Here is a 21,085-nt window from a genome sequence, read left to right on the forward strand (position 1 = left end):
CCCCAACCATAGATAAATGCCTCTCAAAAGTGCACAGGCTACTGGCCAGCTGAGGATCAAATTAGGACAGTTAAAACATTTCCCCAAATCTTTCTAGTTTGGGGGGCACAGGGTGGAAAGGACATGTTACTCTTTTGTTCTTGTAATCTGTAAGGTATGAAGGTGGAGAGTGTAGGCTGAAAAACCAGTCAGACCAGCTCTGAAACTCTGTGCCATCACTTCTTAGCTGTGACCTTGGACAAGTTACTTTCAATTTTTTGGAGTCTCAGTTTCCTCATCTGTAGAGAAATTAAAAGTATTTCCTTCACAGAGTTGTGAATATTAAATGAGAAAATCTGTACAAAGTGTTTGACACAAAACCAGGTACTAGTTAGTACTTGGTAATATTAGTTATTGTTATAATTTTTCATTGTGAGGAATTTGGGGGATATAAAAAGCACAGAAACCCACCTAAATCATCATAATCCTACCTGTGTAACATATATCCTTCTAGTCTTTTGTCTTTTCTATTCAATGCGCTTTTCAGATCTAAGCAATCAGCAGTCAGAGAGCTAAGCAAATTAAGGTAGAAGTGGAATAGAACTAAGAAAGGTTTGGGAACAAGAGGCCTCTAGAAATTTCAGGCAGCCAGGGAGGGGGAACCCAGAGTTACCTTCATGCTGCTGCACTTGGTAGACTTGCACTTCAAAACACCCAGAAGGGAGCCTTCCTGAGCAGAGCAAGAAGGTAACAGACCATGAAATAAAATAACAGATCCCTTCTCCCTCATTTTTTGATACAGTGCCTCATTCCCCATGAACAGACTTGTGGGTCTCATGGGCCATAGTCCTGGCTGGGCTCAGTCATTGATTACTCTGGCTTCCAGAAATGAGTCAGCTCACCAGTTTTGCCTCTCAGAGAAAATAATTAAAATGTTCTGAGAAAATCGTTCTCTCTCCCAATTTAAAGATCTATAGAAGGAATATTCCAGACTCCTATCCCAGTCATGAAGTGCTTAATTACCTTCCTTTCAAAACGTTGTTTCTCTTAAACCCTTCCTGCTGCAGGTTGAGCACCCTTTTTTTTTTGGGGGGGGGACTGTCATGAAGGAAAATAACTCACCTTTCTGTCTATTAGAGCATGTATGTTTATGCTCATCAGCCCTTAGGCCAATAAATGACAGCGTTAACTCGATTTGTCAACTGACTTCTGACTCTGAAAGGGTTCTCAGGGCAGTCCCCTTCGCCTATCTCCCTCCTGAGATCGGGAACCCAGGTCTGGGTGGAGTACTTTTTAGTACTACTACTCAAATTAAGAATGGGTTGTCTTTGTTCCATGATGCGTAATTATGCTGCTGTTTGAATCAGCAAGTGCTCCACTCGGACCTGCGCGCTTTCCCTCATTTGTGCACGTTTTCCTTGGATTATTACACACAATTTGCTCTGGTAAAAACTGTCCCCCACCCACTGGGCGCCTAAGAAATTCTTCTAAAGCAGCCAGGTGATCCTTTTCAGTCCGAGTTCTGCTACAAGTGCTAGTAAGACGTGAAATGCCCCAAATTAGTAAATCTGAGGGAACCAAAACCAAAACACACTCCATTTAAGCAGGTCGATGTTAAAAACGTACAGCCAACCCAACCATCCACTCGCCAGGTCCTGGAAACAGGCTTAAACTGGAAATAAGATGGAGTTTTCTTTGATAAAGCCCTAAGAAACCCACCCCCTTCTTCCAGCGTGCGCGGGAGTCCTGGGCAGGGGACGAGAGGGAAACCCGGCCGCGGCATGGCGGGCCGCAAAAACCTGACAGGCGACAAGACACGCCCACAGCGCCGGACCGCCCGCCATTTCTTTCCGCGGTTACGCGACGGCATCTGCGCCCGGCGACGGCGCCTGCCAGGCTCGCTGTTGTACTCCCGGCGCTCGGCACGTTGTAGGACCTCAATAAATGGTTAGGGAACCCGAATGGGATTAGAAGCTGCAGCAAAGCAAGGTGGCCCACTACCGCCATCGCGCGCCCTGGGAAAGCCGAAACGGCTGCGGAAGGAGAAGTGCGTTGCGAGAACGGAGCTTTTTGGAGGCCAGACCGCGCAGGCGCGTTGACGCCCCAACCGCGCAGGCGTCCCTGAGGCCTCCACGAGTAGCCGCGGTGGCCGGGCTAAGATGGCAGCCGTGCTGCTGTTGCTGCGTGCCCTCCGCCAGGGCCGGCGCTTGGGGCCTGGGTGGTTGCGGAGCCCAGGCTCGGGCCGGAGCCCAGGCCTCTTCGCCAGGGTCGGGAGGAGGCGGCCATACGTCACTCAGGGGCCTCCGGGGGGTCTCGCCGGGGCCGGAGGCCGAGCCCTGCAGGTAATCCCTTGGCCTGTCCGGTCTCCTGGGCTCGTAGTGGGCTGGGGTCCCAGGCCGCCAAGCGCCCCGCGGGGTACTTGGTTGCCACACAGATGCCCTGGGCACCCGGTGTGGGAGCTCGGCTGCCTTCGCCCGATCCTCGGGCTGCTCTGCTCCTGCAGGACGCCCTGGACTTTGTTTTCGGAGGGCTTGTGTTTTCTAATTGGATGTTGGAAGTTTTACTTCAAAACAGCGCATCTCAGCGGTGTGGAGTAATTGAAACGCGGGCGTCTAGCCGGGCAGGACAGACCCGGAAGAGGCAGGGCTCGATCGCACAGCCCTCCACATGGGTCTTCCCAACCCTTACACTTTGTAGGGATATTTTCCCCCTCTCTTCCTGCCGTTTTGCAGTTGAATCCAGTAAGAGCGTCACTGTTTTCTAGCAGAGAATTATTTTACAGTTGGCTCTTACAGATCGGGCTTCAGGGTGAATTCCAACACCTTCCAAATGGTAGTTTGCTATTGCTTTAAATGGGCTGTCAGGAAGTTTTTTGCATGAGCAGAATATCATGTAGCTGTATTTTATTTTTGTAATGTGGTTTGACATGTTATGGGTCTTCATTTATTACCGATTTATTCAGCACCTCCCATGTGGAGATGCCCCTTGTTCCGCTAAGACTGTTGTTAACTGACTTCAAGTCTGCTTCAGACTCATGGCAACCCCAGGCACAACAGAATAAAGAATGAAACTGGAATCTTCTTTCCTGAGTCACCACAGTGCCTGCTGAAAGAGATCATGAACAAAACAGCCATGATGGAGGAGAACAGTTTATGCATCCAGTTAATAACACTGGTTTATGTCACCAGGTTTCATTTGGCTACCAACACTGAGTGCTCAACTAGTTACTGTCAGATACAATGTTGAGTCTCTGATATGACACCATAACCCAAAGGGGACCAGCGGACAATCTACTTATGTGGCCCGCAGTGGAAAATAGGGGAGAGTACCATCCCCATGATCAGTTGCCAGTTAGACTGTTGTGGCCTATAGGGTTTTCACTGGCCGATTTTTGAAAGTAGATCACCAGGCCTTTCTTCCTAGTCTCTTAGTCTGAAAGCTCTGCTGAAACCTGTTCAGCATCATAGCAACATGCAAACCTCCACTGAAAGATGAGTGGTGGTTGTGCATGAGGTGCATTGGCTGGGAATTGAACCCGGGTCTCCCACATGAACAGCGAGAATTTACAGCTGAACCATCACTACTCTCTCCACTAAGATTAACTAACATCCTGAAAACAAAAAAAAGACCCTAAGTCCTTTATACCTTTTGGCTGCTTTTTTCCCCAACCCTCTGTTAGGATTTCAACCTTTACATTTTAGGTTGTAATTTATTATTATATAGTACCATAACTTGTGAGGGTCAATTTGAATTAATACCATATGCTGGTTTACTGGCCACCCTTCCCGAATCTAAGGCAACTGTAGATTTATTACATGTTCTATTGTTATTGTTTTAAGTTTTATTGAGAAGGAAAATAATCTTTAGTCTGATCTTGTGCCTTGAAGAGAACTCTTACTTTGTGACTATAACAGCTGAGGTAGGCAATTCACACTCACTTGTGAAATCTAAGCAAATTTTCTCACCAGTGGCTATAACAGTAATACAGTAACCTCGGTTTAAACAGACATTTGAGACTCACAGTGAAGAAAGGAGCTCTTTTGCCTTATCTAACACCCCTCTGCAGCCACACTCTGTGGCTGCCCTCCCCCACTTATATGACTCTTCTGGTCATTGCTAAGCCAAGTGTAGTAGTAGTAGTTAAACAGACAATCAGTTGTACCCGACAGGATTTTCATCCTTTTGCTAACAAGAAGTGACATGTACTCCTTAGGAAAGAGCATGGAGCAAGGTGTTACTGTTCTCCATAGCACCTGCAGAACAGGGATGAGCTAAGGGGAAAAAACAAATACCAGAAATGAACCCAATGGCAACACAGAGATAGGAAAAACTACATTGGACCATTGACCTTAGAAACATAAAACACGCTCTAGTGGGAAAATATTTATCTTGAAAAGAACATTGGGATTCAGAGTGGTAAACTTGCTGTGGTGCTTGGGAATGTCCTTCAAGGAATTATTTTCTGGAGATGTCAAGAGCAAAGGGTCTGGGCAGTCACTGCTGCCTTAGGAGCACTGGTCAGCCTGATGTGCCTGCCTGTCCTGTCCTACTGGGGTGTAGTGCTTCTCAGGTCACAGAGTGGCAGCGAGTGCACCCTGCGTCTTGTTCAGTGTTTCGTTTGACTTGCTCACTTGCTTTTGACCTTTTGATTTTGTCTTATGACTGAAATAATGCTCACTTCACATGTTGTTCAGGGCAATGTAAACATTACACATAAATAAATATTCGAGCATTTTTTTTTAAAGAATTTTATAGTGGGGAGCTACCTGCATTGCTTTAGTGTGCTGTGCTTTTGGTGTGATCCTTGATATTGTTCTTTTTTTCCAGAGCTTAGAATTGCAACTACTGACCCCTACCTTTCAAGGGATCAGCGGATTGTTATTGAAACAGCATCTAATTCAGAATCCAGTCAGTCTCTGGAAGATTTTAGGTGTGTACATATTGAAAAGCAAATGACAAGGTGGAGAGTGTTTTCTCCATCCGACTAGCAGAGGTTTTGGCCTCCTGGGCATTTGTGAATAAATTAGGACAGTGTCGCTGGTTTGACATTGACAGAAGGAGAAAATCCGTCCATTTCTTTGGCCACTAAGTGGACGTTTGCTCAGTTCTCAGAGTCTCTGAAGTGAAGGCACGAAAAGAGAGCGTGTTTAAGATCTGAACAGGGCATTTTTGCTTATTTTGTTTTAAGTTGCCTTTTTTAAAAAAAAGTTCTAGTATTTAGTAATAATAGGGCTGTTTAAAAAAAGTTTTTCCTGTTATCTAGCCAGCTCCAAGAACCTTTAATGAGGATCTACCAAATGGCCCTGAATGTTTTATATCCAGAAGGTAGAAATAACCTGTAGCTAATGTGCATTTATAATAGAATTGTTCTCTTTAATGAGACCCCAGCAAGCCCTACTGCATGCTTGCCCTTAGGTTAAAGGACCTTAGGGGTTGACACGGTATCATTTCACTCCCTGCTTTGTCCAGTTGTAACAGGGACAAAAGTGAAATATTCCGACTCCTAATTTACATTAAGCAGCCTGGTGCTGTGGGTGGTGAGGAGAGCGCTGGCCTGCCGCCTAGATTGCGGGTGGCTACTTGCACATCTGCCTCATGGTTTTTTTCTCATTTAAATGATCTCATGCACCCGCAGACTCTCAGACAGGAAGCACGCGCTTTAGCCACCAAAGTAACTGAGGACTATAAGCCAAGGTAGTTTCATTTGTGATTCTATTTACGTGTCTGTAAAGAAAGTTCGAAAGTTACAGTTTAGGTTGTGGCTGTGAGCCACCCCCAACCCCCTCCGTTTTTTCTCCCTTTTTATACAGATTGTTGAGTAGAGACTCCTACAGAGCACAGCCCTTCCTCGGCCTATCTTGGTGGTCATAGCAGCTGGGTTGCTGCTGTTGTCACATGTGCCAAAGCCACTTGTGTTGTTCATTTGTTTAAATTCACTTAAAGTAACCTAATATATTGAAAGGCTTGTTCTCATGATGTTTTCTCAAGTTTATGTTCACAACTAACGTTTATTGCCTCCCATTGACTAATTTAAATAGCAAAGATATTTAATCTCATAAGTTGAAATTGTTTCTTATTCTGTAATTGGCAAATACTATACTAACAATAATAAAAAGAAATGCTTTACGATCTTTATAAACTTATAAATCGTATGGACAGAGTTTTTCACATGGTTTCTGTTTTGATTTGGTCATTTGAGAATATGGTCTTTCCTAAATGTCTCCCCAAAGTTGCAAACCTTGGCTAGTAAATACTTTTGCTGTTCCTTGCAGGGGGCACCTACTATTTTAACACCTCAAGGATGAAGCAGAGGAATAAGGACAATGACAAATCCAGGGCAAAGACCCCTGAGGATGATGAAGGTATATCTGATGTTCTTAAACAGTGCTATCTCTGCTTGTTTTTACACCTGTGGTCTAGTCTAAGCACCATGAAACCACTTAGATGCTCGAGAACTGGGGAGCTGTGTGCGCCTGGCCCTGTGCACCTGTCCTGTTCCCGTCTAGTTTGGGCTGACCTGTCAGAGATCCTTCCAGAGGTGTCCCCTGTTGTAGTCACCTGAAGGCAGATGGACAAGGCTGTATGCTGGGTCTCGTAAAAATGGTCTCTCTTCTCAAAGAGCTCACTCTTAATTAGGTGCTGACTCTGTGGTGGCTGCTTTGTATTATGGAGACATGGCCTCAGTGTGTGCTATGGAGAGGTGGCCTTGGTGTGTGTGATGGAGAGGTGGTCTTGGTGTGTGTGATGGAGAGGTGGCCTCGGTGTGTGCTATGGAGAGGTGGCCTTTGTATGTGCAACGCAGAGGTAGCCTCGGTGGAAAGGCACTGAGAGCCCTAGAGAAAGGTGTGTACCTCCACAAGACTGGCCCCTGCATGTATTCACACTTCTGTGAGCCTGACACGCATAGTGGTCCAGACCACCTCAGAAATGCTTTTGATGGCTGCCCCTGGGCCGCGTGGGCACCTTTCCATGTCTCACCTCTCCCTGACAGCAAGGCAGCCAGCATCCCCACCCCAGCTGAGCTCTCCTGAAGTGAAGGCCGGGTCTGAGCTCACTGCATCTTAGTCTTGTGTTTCTGTCTCCTGTGGCCACCCTTGTCAAGAGGAAAGGAAGCGGAAAGAACGAGAAGACCAGATGTACCGGGAACGGCTGCGCACCTTGTTCATCATTGCAGTCGTCATGAGCCTGCTCAACTCCCTCAGCTCCAGCGGCGGCAACATCTCCTGGAACGACTTTGTCAATGAGATGCTGGCCAAAGGTGAGGTGCAGCGTGTCCAGGTGGTACCCGAGAGTGACGTGGTGGAAGTCTACCTGCACCCCGGGGCTGTGGTGTTTGGGCGGCCGGTGAGTGACGAGGCACCCGTTAGGGTAGGGGAATGTAGCCTGTAACAGGTGTTTGGGAGAACTGCAGACTTATCTGAATCCTTTTTAACTCAAGCCCCACCTCCCCGTATGTTTGGTTTTCCCGTGTTAAGTTTTCATAAAACACGGTGTGAGTGTTGTTAGATTTAAAGAGTCTCATACTGCCCAGTTACATCGCATCGCTGTGTGTGGTCCCCACACTTGGCATGCACAGCCGTGCTGAGACCCACATCAGGGCCAGTGGGTGGGCAGTTTAAAAAGCAAACACCTATACCCCATTTTCCTACGGTTTTCTTATTAGTGGACAATAGAAAAAGTACATCTGTTGAAATTTTGTTGTAGTTGTGTTTGAGAAAATTAAAACTGTTTTAGACTTGGGAGTCAATTCTGAATGGCTGATGAAAGGACCTTCTTCCAGAACACCAGAATGTCTATAAAATGTGTTACAGGGGCTACACCAGAGTGTCTATAAAATGTGTTACAGGGGCTGCTGTCTGCTGACTGGGTAAGGAGAGCTCTCCCCTCTGTGCCCATCTCTCATAGTGCTCTCTACTCTGTGCCCCCAGCGACTGGCCTTAATGTACAGGATGCAGGTCGCAAACATTGACAAATTTGAAGAGAAGCTTCGAGCAGCTGAAGATGAGCTGAATATTGAAGTCAAGGACAGGATCCCAGTCTCCTACAAACGAACGGGATTCTTTGGGAAGTATGTGTTCGGCTTTGTCAGCTCTCTAGCTCTGTCCTAAGCCAGGCTCACGTGGTGGGGCTGTGAGAAACAAACACAGTCTCTGGCTGGCCTTGCCTGCCCGGGACCAGAATCCCTGTGTGCGGGAATAATCTAGCAGGGGGAGCTCTGGAAATGTGCAGGCCTGCTGGAGTTTCTTCCAGTCCTTTCTCTAGTCTCTATGACGTTTCTTAACCCACCTGTGGGATTGCTGTCTTCCACAGATAGGAAACTGGAATGAAAAGGGTGGAGACAGTAATGCCCAGTAGCAGTTCTTATTTCAATGTTGCAGAGAAAGAGAGACACATGCAGGAGCTGGTGGTAGTTGTGGACCTGACAGCTTCCCTAGTGGGAGCACGTTCACTGGGCCCTCACGTGGATCACCTCACAGTGTGGCTGGCAGGCAGAGGTGGACACGTGACTCGAGCTCACGGCCTGGGGGTTTCCTTAGAGCATGATGCTCTAAGGCTGCTGTGTTTAGTGTTGGGGTGGTGGGCAGGAGGCAGGGACCTGCCTAGGGCACCAGCACCAGCGTCCAGGAGTTGTCATGGTTACTACTGCGTCATTTTGCGTTGCAAATCAGCATTGCCAGCCTCATGTTGAAAACATAAAAGCTGCTCTTTCTGGGCACGCTGCAGGCTTCAGGCACTCAGGTCTACGTGCACTCCAGGCTGCTCTGGCTCCATGTGGCCCATCACGTCCATTCGCGAGCTTGAATCTGCAAAGACTTTATAAAAGAGCATGATTGGCAGCAACTGACAGAAAACCTGTTTTCACTGCCATTTTGTTCTGCTCTCTGGTTTCAGTTAGGTATTGCTTTTCTCATGTTGTCAGGTGTCCAGCTTTATAAAAAGGTTGATCTGTTAGTGGCCAGGTTACAGCCCTCACCTGTAACTTGCCCTTCTTCCCCCTGCTCTCTCTGTTTCTCCCTCTCTCTCACGTTAGTGCCCTGTACGCCTTGGGGATGACGGCTGTGGGCCTGGCCATCCTGTGGTACATCTTCCGCCTAGCTGGGATGACAGGCCGGGAAGGTGGATTCAGTGCTTTTGTAAGTTGCACGACAATATCTCCCTGAACTCGCAGTCTCAGTCTCGGGACTCGTCTGTATCTGTGCTTGCCAAGTATGTGTCCCATGAACAACAGGATAAGTCTGCAGTGAAAATTGACCTGTGGCCATGCCAGCCTGGAGCCACAAGTTGGCACCCGCCCTTCTCTCTGACCGGCCAGCTGGAGAGTGGACAGAAGCCAGCCACAGATGAGGCCCTCCCTGAGCTGAGTGCTTTTGTAGGGCATATTATCCTGCAATATTCAGATCAGCCAGGAATGACAGCTCAGAAGCTGAGAAATTTTGAAGGTTGTCTTTAAAAGAATAACCTTCCTTCATGCGATTCTAAACTGTTCTCCTGTTGTGGTGGCATCAACATAAAGTATTTTTCCTCTTGTGACTTCCTCTGGACTTGAGCAGGGTGTAACCGATTAGGTGAAGAGCAGCAGAGCCTGAGGGGAGACAGGCTGGGCAGCCCCAGACTGCCCCACCCCTCAGACACAGTGACAGAGCTGGTCACACTGTCCCCAAGGTGCTTCCCTTTATGCCACGAACACGTGTGCCCATAACTAAAGCGTGGCACCCTCACTTCAGTGGCAGCACGGTCACTCACTGGGCCTGTACCATGCTCCACTTAACAAGGTCTATGATTGTCACATGTCTGGGTTGCTGCTTCATGCTTTTTGTATTTTAAATGGTACTGGGATGACGTCCATGCACACGCCTCCTTTGAGTGCATGTCTGATGATTGCCGGTACATCTGCCTGAGAGGAGAACTCTAGCTGAGGTACATGTACCTTTGTCAGAACTCAATCTGTCTCGCCAGGTTACTCTCTGGAAATTTGCCAATTGGCATTTCTATCAAGACTCTGTGATACTTAGTGTCACTGCATTAATCTTATAATCAGAAAAGCAAGTTAAGCAATAGTGGGAAAAATCATGTAGAAAAAATAAGTTATTTATGTAAAACGCAATGTTAAATTATTTAGTTTATGCGGTGTTTTGGTATCGTTTTAAGGCAAATGGCTAGACAACGTTCTTACTAATTAATGACGTAAAAACTCGTTTCCCCTGGTGTTTGAACAATTACCATGTAGCCCTGTCTGTCTCACATGTGGATGGAGAGAGCTTGGGCTGGAACCCATGGACTGAAGGGGACCTGTCAGACCCTCAGAGGAGGTGTCTCTCCTACCCCACAAGATGGACGAGAGAATGTTTGCATGGCGAGGGGAGATTGGACGTGTCAGCTTGGGTGGGATGGCTGAGTCTCAGATATGGAGGGAGCCATTGTTCCCTCTCTGCTGGGTGGCACAGCTCCTTCTCCTTTATTCTTTTCTGCACAGAATCAGCTCAAAATGGCTCGTTTCACTGTTGTGGACGGGAAGATGGGGAAAGGAATCAGCTTCAAAGATGTGGCAGGAATGCATGAAGCCAAACTAGAAGTCAAAGAGTTTGTGGATTATCTGAAGGTGAGAGCCACATGTTGAGCTAGAAGAGATCTCTTTTAAAGTACGTAAGTGACCAAGAGGCCCACGTTCCGGCTTTCTAGGAGGAAGCCTGAGGCAGCAGACACCCCAGGACTGGGATTTTGTTGACAAGACCTGTGTGGGGCGATGCCTCCTCCCTGGTGTGCAGATAACCAGGTTTCCATCGTCTGTCTTCCTCCTCCGGGACACCGCGCCTGTTGGACCAGCATCCGAAGCTCAGGGCCTGATTGTTATAGTAGCAGGGCTCTAAGAACCCATTGCTAATTAGCCTTAGATGACCAACACTGGATCGCAGTGTGGCCTGTCCACAAACATACAGGAGGTGGCGGTCACATCAGTCACTCAGAAGTCCTGGCTGAGATGCCAGGGGCAGTGCCACTCTCTCCACTCCTGTTCCAGAGCCCCGAACGCTTCCTCCAGCTTGGAGCCAAGGTCCCGAAGGGTGCATTGCTGCTCGGCCCCCCTGGCTGTGGAAAGACCCTGCTGGCCAAGGCAGTGGCCACCGAGGCCCAGGTGCCCTTCTTGGCAATGGCCGGCCCCGAGTTCGTGGAGGTCATCGGAGGTAGGTGTCACTGGGGCCGTGTGCCAACTCAGGTGTCCCCTGGCCCGGGATCACTCTCCTTTCATGCCTCCTTTCTTGAGAGTGGCGTTGGAGGGAAATGGCAAAGCCTGCATGAGAAGGAAACATTTGGTTTATTGTCCTGGGGCTGCACTTTCTGTGAGCTGTGGAGGTCAGGGGACAGTAAGCTCCTGGCTCCCACCAGCCACGACCTCTGCTTGGACATGGAGGACAGTGGTGTTTGCAAGAGAGGAGAAGGCTTGTTTTGATGTAGTCTAAATAGTCAATACAATTTCCCATTGTCTCTCAGCTTCTGATACTCTGTTCCTCAGGCCTTGGCGCTGCCCGGGTGCGAAGCCTCTTCAAGGAAGCCCGCCACCGGGCCCCCTGCATTGTTTACATTGACGAGATCGATGCTGTGGGCAAGAAGCGCTCCACCACCATGTCCAGCTTCTCCAACACGGAAGAGGAGCAGACACTGAATCAGCTTCTGGTGGAGATGGACGGTGAGTGCATGTGGCAGGGTTGGAAGGGTGCCTCCCACCCAGGCAGGGCAGAGAGGGTTCCCCCCACCAGGCAGAGTCAGGAGAGCGGCCCCCACCAAGACACAGCTGAGAGGGTACCCCCGACCCAGGCTGGGCAGAGATGGAGCCTCGCCCAGGCAACAGCTTCTATGCAGGTGAAGCTATGTGTGTTTGTTGTTCTAGCAGTCTTAAACTAATGATCGAGACATAAAACATTGCCATAGATGTGGACGATATTATTTCCCAAGGAGCAGTTCTTAGCAGTTGATTACTAGAAACAAGCTGAGTTTAAGAACTCTTTATCTTACTGCACTCAAGAAACAGCTTCTAATAAAATCAAGACTATTGTTAGGGAAACTGAGACTATAAGTGGTAAGTCAGGTGATGATTCTTAGGTTTGTAATCTCAATGAATCCAGCAGGTTGCTGCTGTAGTGTGTGCCGGTGGGTGCTGCCTGGTTGAGCTGTGGGCCTGTGGCACCAGATAGGGGCTAGATGGAATGTTCGTAAGGGCTGCCGGTCAGCCAGGCTGCTCCAAGTGGGCACTGTGCTTTTGCCCTCGAGAAGGAGCTCCAGCAGGCATCCAAGTCATTCCTTTTAGTCATGGAAATGACCTGGTGAAGGTGACAGTGATGGTGCAGCTGTTTTTCTTTTGAGCTATTTTTTGCAAGATCAATTTTTAATTTTATTTTTTCTTCAATCGGAATTCTAGTTATATTTTATGGATTATAGATTACCAGTACCAGTTGCCATGGAATTGACCCCACCTCATGGTGATCCCACGTGTGTCAGAGTAGAACTGTGCTCCAGAGGGTTTTCAGTGGCTGAGTTTTTGAAAGTAGATCGCCAGGCCTTTCTTCGAGGTGCCTCTGGGTGGACTTGAACCTCTGATCTTCCAGTTAGCAGTTCCTGTGTTGGAAACCTTGTGCCCACAAAGCTAGGCACACAGACTGTTGGCAATGAGTTGTCACAGTCGTTGTGCCATGACCACGAGGGCAGAGGGCGTGGTGATGGGGTGATGGTACACTGAGCCTCCCCTCTCCCCCGCGCCATGAGCACACACAGGACACATGGCGCCCTCCATCATGGGCAGAGCCCAGACTGCGTGTGCTCCTGCCATACGCTGACCACTGGGGTCACAGCTGCTTTCAGGGCCCAAAGCAACACGTTCTTGTCCTTACGGCTCCCATGGCAGCAGTCACACGACAAGCAGCATCTGAAGGCCACGTGTCTCCGCTTCCTCCAGGAATGGGCACGACGGACCATGTCATCGTTCTGGCATCCACAAACCGCGCTGACATTCTGGACAGTGCACTGATGCGGCCCGGCCGGCTTGATCGCCATGTCTTCATTGACCTCCCCACCCTGCAGGTGGGGACCATGGGGACGAGCAGCGTCAGGGCCAGCAATTCATGAACTTTGCAGGCACCGGTCAGTGCAGCATGAGCAAGCAGCCCTTCCCACCCACCTGATTTTGGTCTACTGTCTGTGTGGAGCCTGCAGGCATCTCCTTGATCCACTCCCACCACCCCTTCCTGGAACCCCTCAGTGGCTCTTACCCATGGGTAGACATGTCACAGAAGTGCCTGGTGGCTTCCCAGAGGCATGCATGCTGGCGCCTTGAGTGTTGCCAGGCTGCATCCAATCCTGCATCTCCTTTTTGCTCTGGCAGGAGAGGAGAGAGATCTTCGAGCAGCACCTGAAGAGTCTGAAGCTGACCCGGGCAAGCAGCTTTTACTCACAGCGTCTGGCAGAGCTGACACCTGGATTCAGTGGTAGAAAGCCATTTCCTGGCGTGTCTCTCCCTGCAGCCTGTGCAGCACCCCATGCTGAGGGCACAGCAGGGGATCCCTGGGGTGGCCCTGCTGTCCTGACAGGCCTGGGTGGGAGCCACAGTACAGGTAGTCCTCGACTTACGGTGGGGTTCTATTCCAACAACTCCATTGTAAGTTGGTTCTGACGTCAGTCTTCTTTTTGTTAGTTTTCATTATTATTGCCTTTTATTATCATTATCTTTTATAAATCCAATCTTTGAACATTTGCAGTCAACATCTGTGAATGATACAGTGAACTATGTATTGCAACGTTGTATGTAGTACATATTACTAAAGATAAGATGCATTTAAAAAAAAAACAGACCATCGTAAGCGCAATTTGTTGTAACTCTTAATACGTCGTGAGTCGGGGACTACCCATACTACACCTGCATTCAGACTCCCTTGATGGCATTGTCTGTGTCTGGGCCACACATACACTCCCCACCCATCCTGGAACCACCCCCAGTCGTCATGGAACCTGCCCCCCAGCCATCCTGAGGTGTCTCAGGTTCACTCAGTGCTGTCTGCATTCACCCCACATCGTGCTGCCCCTCACAGGCTTGAGGTCACAGTGTGTCTCATCGCTTGCTGTTTGGGTTTACAGGTGCTGACATCGCAAACATTTGCAACGAGGCTGCGCTGCACGCTGCACGGGAGGGCCACACGTCCGTCCACACGTCCAACTTCGAGTATGCCGTGGAGCGCGTCTTGGCAGGTACAAGGGGCCACACTCTCCCGCCAGAGTCTGTGTCCTTGATGCTGCATGAGCAGAGGCCTTTATACCAGAAAAAAATTATGATAGGGTGGAAGGAGCCCCAGTGCACCCTATGAGGCAGTTCTACTCTGTCCTGTAAAGTTGCTGTGAGTCGGAGTTGACTTAATGGCTCACAACAACAACAACAGGGTGGAAGGAGCTCCAGTGCAGGTCTGTGTATGATCCCCTCCCCCGTGGTACAGTGGGGTGGAAGGAGCCCCAGTGCAGGTCTGTGTATAGTCCACTTGCTCTGCCGTGGTACAGTGGCATGGAAGGAGCCCCAGTGCAGGTCTGTGTATGATCCCCTCCCCCGTGGTACAGCGGGGTGGAAGGAGCCCCAGTGCAGGTCTGTGTATAGTCCACTTGCTCTGCCGTGGTACAGTGGCATGGAAGGAGCCCCAGTGCAGGTCTGTGTATAGTCCCCCAGTTCCACCATGGTGGACAGTGCAGGCCTGTGTATTACCCGCCGTGGTACAGTGGGTGGAGCAAGCCCCAGTGCAGGCCTGTGTATGCCCCCCACAGTACATGGTATGGTGGGGTGGACAGTGCAGGACTGTGTATCCCCTGCCACAGTACTGTGGGCAGAGTGAGCTCCAGTGCGGGCTTGTGTATCCCCCGCCCATGGTACTGTGGGTGGACAATGCAGGTCTGTGTGCCCCCTGCCCCTCCTGTGGTATAAGGAATCCCTGAACAGAGAGACGTACTTCAGGTGTTTCACAGATACGTGCACCTCAGAGCTGAGACACTGGCCTGTGTCCGTGTGCTCCTCTCACTGAACAGGCTCAGACAAACTGTTTGGGGCACGCTGGGAGGGGCACGTGGCCATTGAGCCTCCTGTGTGATCATCCCCATAGAAAGCAGTTTCTTGGTTTCTCATCTACCTGGTGTGAGCTCACATCTAGAGGGCGATGCCACCAGGTGCAGGGAGGGACTGAGGGACCGTGGCTCAGGCACGTGGCTTGGCAGTCCTCCTTTACTTGCCACAGTTGTCGCCTCGGCATCCTGTGGGCAGAAGTTCTCTGACCTCCACTGTAGCAGCGTGGATCACAAGCACTCCATCAGGAGCTTCCTGTTTCTCACTGACAGTTTTTGGGCAAGCCACTCTTATATGGACATTGATAGGCTGGACATCACACAATCGGGCGAGAATAAGAGTGGCTGAAGAGATGCCAGCAGGTTTATTCCAGGAATAAGCTCTGTCCTGGTTGCACAGCACGGGCTGTGAGCTGGCACATCTGGTTAAAGCAGTCATGTCAGCCCGAGGCCCATGTGCATGTCCCTGCCATCAGCTTTGGGTGAACACTCTGCATAGTGACGTGCCCTCAATGGAACTTTCAGCCATACAGTAAATGGGCCATAGATGATTCTAGGAGGAGAAGCTCTGAACACTCGAACCTAGAGCTCATCCAGGTCTTACAAGAAACATGAGGGAGTTTGGGAAGTGTTGGACAGCAAATGAAATTCCTGGTAATTTGAACAGGGGAAGTTTAATATCAAAGCTTCTTACCTAGATAAGAGGTGGCTAACTAGTAGAAGAGATGAAAGATAACTGTAACGAACTAGGGAAAAGTGAACAAGAAATGAACTCAGAGGGCCCCACGCCTGCCCAGCACTGCCTTTTCCCCTCGCCTGGCCCCTGTGCCCTTTGCTGGCACAGGGAAGGGTGCAGAAGGTGGGTGTGCCATTTCTAAAGGCTGCAGAAGCTGTTTTGGTTAATTTAACATTTACAGAAGTAGAAAAGATATGATCTCCTCTTGCACCCCCTCGCCTAACATGTTTCCTCTCAAATTGCAGTGGTAGAGAGTGACTCTGGGTGACATCCTGAGGGAGGGAGGTGCAGGGGTGGACAGTGACCCTGCCTTGATGGCTTGAGGTGGGGCAGGTCATGCTGAAGGAGCATTCTCCAGAGCTATGTGGCCCACCTCCCAACACCCTCCTAGGCACTGCCAAAAAGAGCAAGATCCTGTCAAAGGAGGAGCAGAGGGTGGTTGCATTCCATGAATCGGGCCATGCGCTGGTTGGCTGGTTGCTGGAGCATACGGAGGCTGTGATGAAGGTGGGTGCAGCAGGTGCAAACTTCCCTGCCCTGGAGCACAGCAGCTCTGGCCTGTGGCACTCCTGTATGAGTGGGAGAGTGTGTGTGTGTGTGTGTGTGTGTGTGTGTGTGTGTGTGTGTGTGTGTGTTTTGTGTGTGTGCACGCGTGCGTGTGTGTATGTGCTTCGTGGAGGCAAAGCACAGCTTGTGAAGGTCTCGGAACAGCAACCTCATGATGAGGGGAGGGCAGGAGGTGTGAGACTGAGACTGGGTGTACGTGTTACATCTAGAGCCACACAGCTGCCAGGAATTTGCTGACGTGAGCTTGGGGGTCTCCTTGCCCTCTTCTGTGTGTGCAGTCTGAATTAAGGATTGCCACATGTACTACCAGCACTAATACATGTTGGTTTAATGACTCTTAAGCTATGACTGTGCCCTCAGAGACATTCGTGAGCCTGGTGAAGCCAGTAGCAAGTTGTTGTGTTATAAACAGCTTCAGCGAATGGTGGGTTTGTGACCAGAGACCCCAGAACAACTGTGGAGGGGACGTGGGTACTTGGGTTGGGCACTCCCTTAAAGTTAAGGGCCCACGTAGACATCGGGGACATAGCCCAGGGTACACTTTGGGAGCCCATCGGGTGGTGTCTGAGGAGGGACATCTATGCCCTTGCAGGGTCTGAAGGCACAGTGTTACTCGTCTTTGCATTTCAGATGGGAGAAGGGTGGCAGGTGCCTTGTTCCTGATGTATAATGAGCGTTGGCTGTGTTGGATGATGACCTGCTGGTCAGGGCTGGATGTCTGGTCCTGTGATAGTGTTGTCCTCTGACAACATCACACATAATTCTGGGACTCAGGATGCACTGGGGCTATCACGTGGGCTGGGATGAGGCAAGTGAGGCAGTGATCATGGTGGATCATACTCGGTGCTGCATGTCAGGAGGTCACAATCAATGCAGAAGAACCCACAGTGAGCAAATACCAAAATTTCACATTCCGTTTTGCTTTCAGGAGAATTTTTACTTTATTTGATGACTACAGGTCAGATAAACTAGTCGTAATGAGGAAACATCTCTCTACCAAGAGTGGATTTTCTGCTAGAAAAGTTTGTGATGTTAATGTTTTGGTTGTTATGATCATCACTGTAATAGTGACGATTTAAGGCCTTTTTAACTGCACTTTAATCCAGCATCAGGTTCTCATGGCTCTGTGAAGTAGCATCTCTGCATCACTCTCAGAAATGGCAGGGCTGCTTCTCCCTGGGGCCCCATCCCTGTCCTCACATTAGGCGCCAAGGTGCCTCCTTGCTGGCCGCCCACCTCACGTGGTGTTGGAATCAGGGAAGAAGACCAAGGCCAGGGGGGCTCACTGCCTCCCAGGCTGCCGTGGGCAATGGGCCTGCTGGGGGCAGCAGGATGGCTGTCAGGGTGTTGTGGTGCTTCACCTCCCGAAGTCTTCTGTTGTGTGTCCCTGCCTTTTTCCCCCAAATATACATAGTAATGATACACGAGGAAAATGCAACCCTTATAGTATATGAACAGTTGTTCCCAGGAGCTGTCCTCCCTGATGTCAGAGTTCTCTGTTGTTATAAACTGAGGCCAGTGTATGCTGGCCTAGCTGCTCTGAAGCCTCAGTGAGTCTGTCTGTCTCTCCCATCTCCACCCTGAAACCTCCTTGTCTTGCTGACGGGACCTCCTGACACCTGCAGGTCTCCATTGCACCACGGACCAATGCAGCCCTGGGCTTCGCGCAGATGCTGCCACGGGACCAGCACCTCTTCACCAAGGAGCAGCTGTTTGAGCGGATGTGTATGGCCCTGGGCGGCCGCGCCTCCGAGGCCATCTCCTTCAACAGGGTCACTTCTGGTGAGGAGCTCCTGCCAGGCTGAGTCCCGGCCAGCCAGTGGCATGGCATGTGGGGCCTCCTAGTGTCTCAGTGCTTATCTGTTGTCACCCTTCTGCCCAGGGCAGGGGGTAGGGGGCCAGCCTGGTGCAGACTTGGACGTGTGACTCAGTAAAGTTTTCAATCTCGGTGATTAAAAGGGACTGTGCTCCAAGGAGGCTGGGAGGAAGCAGGACTTTTCTGTACTTTGCAAAACAAAATTTCGCGTGCACACACACCACGAATGCATTTAATTGGTTAACTGTTGGTGATAGCAACCCAAAATTGAACAGAACTTACGCAGCCTTGCTGTTCTCAAGCCTCCATTCATTGGGCACTGAGAGGCTAGCGGGTTCCCAGTGACATTGGGGCATGTCTTTTCCCTGGGTCTGGTGTCTCCCTGGACCCGTGCTGGCATGGCAGGAGGAGCTTAGCTCATGACCAAGCAGGCGTTTAGTGCGAGAGAGTTGTTAGGGTGTTATGGCTCTAAGAAGGAGCAGTGAAGAGGTGCAGATACCCTCTTTGGCATTTTGATGTTTCTCCTGAGAGGGGTTGGGGGAGCCTGGTGCCTCTGTCCACCAGGGGTGGGGGTGCAGGGGGAGTGCCCTGTGTGTGTCAGGCTGCGGCATGTGCTCACACAGCCCTCTGGGCCATGCTGCAGGGGCACAGGATGACCTGCGGAAGGTCACCAGGATCGCCTACTCCATGGTGAGACAGTTTGGAATGGCACCCAGCATTGGCCCTGTCTCCTTCCCCGACGCCCAGGAGAGCCCAACTGGGATTGGCCGGCGACCCTTCAGCCAGGGCCTCCAGCACCTGATGGACCACGTGAGTGCCTGGCTTACTCCTCCCCGCCAGGGTACCCGTAGGGTCGCCCTGCAGGGTGTACAGGCCACATGTTGCTGCCGATGTGCCCCTCACTGCATACCTGTGCCTCCTTTGTTCACAGGAAGCAAAGCTGCTGGTGGCAAAGGCCTACAGGCACACGGAGCAGGTGCTGCAGGACAACCTGGACAAGCTGCAGGCGGTAAGGGTCTTGTGGGGAACGTTGCCCCAGAGTGAGCACAGAGAGGGGGGATGCTGCCCTGAACTGAGAGTAGGGAGGAGGGACACTGCCCTGGTCACCTCCCCGGAGTGAGAGAGGTAATCGGGGGGACACCATCACTGCCCAGTCACTGCCTGGACCCCAGGGCTGAAGCGGGGGCAACGTCATCCTCTCCGCTCCCCATTCATAGGCCACACACCTTGACTGGTAAGGAAATGGAAGCAGCCAAGACTGAGGGGGACTTGGGCAGGAAGTGGAGACTGATGAGGCTGGCGGCTTGCTGGGAACGTTCCCAGTAGAGACAGGGCAATTCTTCTCTGTCCGAGCAGCTGAGTCACTGCCTCCTCAGAAGGTGCCATTGGGTGTCCTGTGCACACAGACACCCTTTCAGCCTCAATCCTCGTGCCTGCAAGGCTGGGAGGGCCTCAGTGTGCGTGGACATTGGCGACAGAGACACTCTGCTCTCAAAAGGCCCTTGTCTGCTTTGTACTGGGGACTCACACAGCTGCCTTGTCCTTCAGCTGGCCAATGCGTTGCTGGAGAAGGAAGTGATAAACTACGAGGACATTGAGGCCCTCATCGGCCCACCACCCTACGGGCCCAAAAAGATGATCATGCCCCAGAGGTGGGCTGATGCAGAGCGGGAGAAGCAGGACTCGGGGGATGAGGAGGCTGCACAGCAGCCCCCACTCCGTGGAGAGGAACCCGACAAGGAGCCTTCCTGACCCAAGTAGTCTGAGCCTTCGATCATGTGGGGCTCACATGTCCTCCAGCGCCGGGGAGCGGACTGCCCTCTGAGGCCTGTCCTCCTTTGTCAGCCCTTGATGTCTCTGCTGAGGGGTCTGAGGCCCATTCTCCATTTCCCTGTGCACAGTTAGTAAACTTCTTTGCAGAGATAAATGGTTTAATTTTGCATTTGTGTGTCATTTCTCCTGTGGGGAGGATTTTGGTGCGTGTGACAAGTGTGGTGTAGAGCAGTCCTCAAATGCCAGGAGTTCATAGATACTCTCGCTTTCCACGTAAGGCATTGCTGACCCCAGGGCCGAGCAGTCAGATGTCTGAGCCATTCTTTTTTTTCTTTTTTTTTTATTGTTGTAGTTTAAGCGAAAGTTTACAAGTTAGTCTCTCATGTGAAAATTTATACATACATTGTTATGTGACCCTAATTGCTCTCCCTGTATTGTGACAGCACACTTCTCCTTTCCACTCCTGAATTCCCATGTCCATTCAACCAGCTCCTGACCCTCTCTGCCTTCTCATCTCACCTCCAGACAGAAGCTGCCCACTTAGTCTCATGTATCTACTTGAGCTAAGAGGCACTCTTGTCGTGTCATTTTATGTTCCACAATCCAGTCCAATCTTTGAAGAGTTGGCCTCGGGAATTGTTTTTAGTTCTGGGTTGACAGAGAGTCCGGGGGCCATGCTTTCTGGGGTTCCTCCAGTCTCTGTCAGACCGTTAAGTCTGGTCTTCTTACTAGAATTTGAGTTCTGCACCCCACCTTTCTCCTGCTCCATCTGGGACTCTCTGTTGTGTTCCCTGTCAGGGCGGTCATTGGTGGTAGCTGGGCACCATCTAGTTTTTCTGGTCTCAGGCTGATGAAGTCTCTGGTTTATCTGGCCCTTTCTGTCTCTTGGGCTACTTCTTTCCTTTTGTCTTTGGTGATCTTCATACTCCTTTATTCCAGGTGGTTGGGACCAATGGATGCATCTTAGATGGCCGCTTGCAAGCTTTTAAGGCCCCAGACGCCACTCACCACAGTAGGGTGCAGAACATTTTCTTAATAAACTTTGTTATGCCAATTGACCTAGATGTCAATTGCATGGTCCCCAGACCCCTGCCCCTGCTACTCTGTCCTGTCTGAGCCATTCTTGGCCA

At 50.4% G+C, this 21,085-nt stretch overlaps 1 protein-coding gene across 6 annotated transcripts; it reads left to right on the forward strand.

Moving 5' to 3' along the window:
* Positions 1 to 2,112: 2,112 nt before the first annotated feature.
* On the forward strand, positions 2,113 to 20,218 carry SPG7 (SPG7 matrix AAA peptidase subunit, paraplegin). Of its 6 annotated transcripts, none has more exons than XM_023732581.1 (17): positions 2,113 to 2,321; positions 4,807 to 4,909; positions 6,252 to 6,341; positions 7,082 to 7,323; positions 7,908 to 8,047; positions 9,011 to 9,113; positions 10,454 to 10,579; positions 10,997 to 11,159; positions 11,489 to 11,662; positions 12,875 to 13,050; positions 13,352 to 13,454; positions 14,101 to 14,211; positions 16,191 to 16,306; positions 17,992 to 18,148; positions 18,826 to 18,992; positions 19,114 to 19,191; positions 19,731 to 20,217. In XM_023732581.1, exons 1-17 carry the CDS (start codon positions 2,139 to 2,141, stop codon positions 19,932 to 19,934), a joined length of 2,436 nt encoding a protein of 811 aa, XP_023588349.1. In that variant the 5' UTR covers positions 2,113 to 2,138; the 3' UTR covers positions 19,935 to 20,217. The 6 variants fall into 6 exon arrangements, 5 of the variants coding, with proteins under 5 accessions (XP_023588349.1, XP_004377865.1, XP_023588350.1 ...); XM_004377808.3 differs by having other exon boundaries at positions 2,133 to 2,321; positions 12,926 to 13,050; positions 19,731 to 20,216; XM_023732582.1 differs by lacking the exon at positions 4,807 to 4,909 and having other exon boundaries at positions 2,211 to 2,321; positions 19,731 to 20,218.
* Positions 20,219 to 21,085: the final 867 nt, after the last annotated feature.

Source organism: Trichechus manatus, unplaced genomic scaffold, assembly GCF_000243295.1.
Source record: "Trichechus manatus latirostris isolate Lorelei unplaced genomic scaffold, TriManLat1.0 scaffold00053, whole genome shotgun sequence".
In the NCBI taxonomy this organism is placed as follows: Eukaryota; Metazoa; Chordata; class Mammalia; order Sirenia; family Trichechidae; genus Trichechus; species Trichechus manatus.

Bases quoted from the DNA above. Each gene is read 5' to 3' on its own strand.
- SPG7 (XM_023732581.1), top strand. From the start codon at position 2,139: ATGGCAGCCGTGCTGCTGTTGCTGCGTGCCCTCCGCCAGGGCCGGCGC. The intron at 14,212-16,190 runs GTACAAGGGGCC...ACACCCTCCTAG, and splicing joins CGTGGAGCGCGTCTTGGCAG to GCACTGCCAAAAAGAGCAAG. The intron at 18,149-18,825 runs GTGAGGAGCTCC...GCCATGCTGCAG, and splicing joins CTTCAACAGGGTCACTTCTG to GGGCACAGGATGACCTGCGG.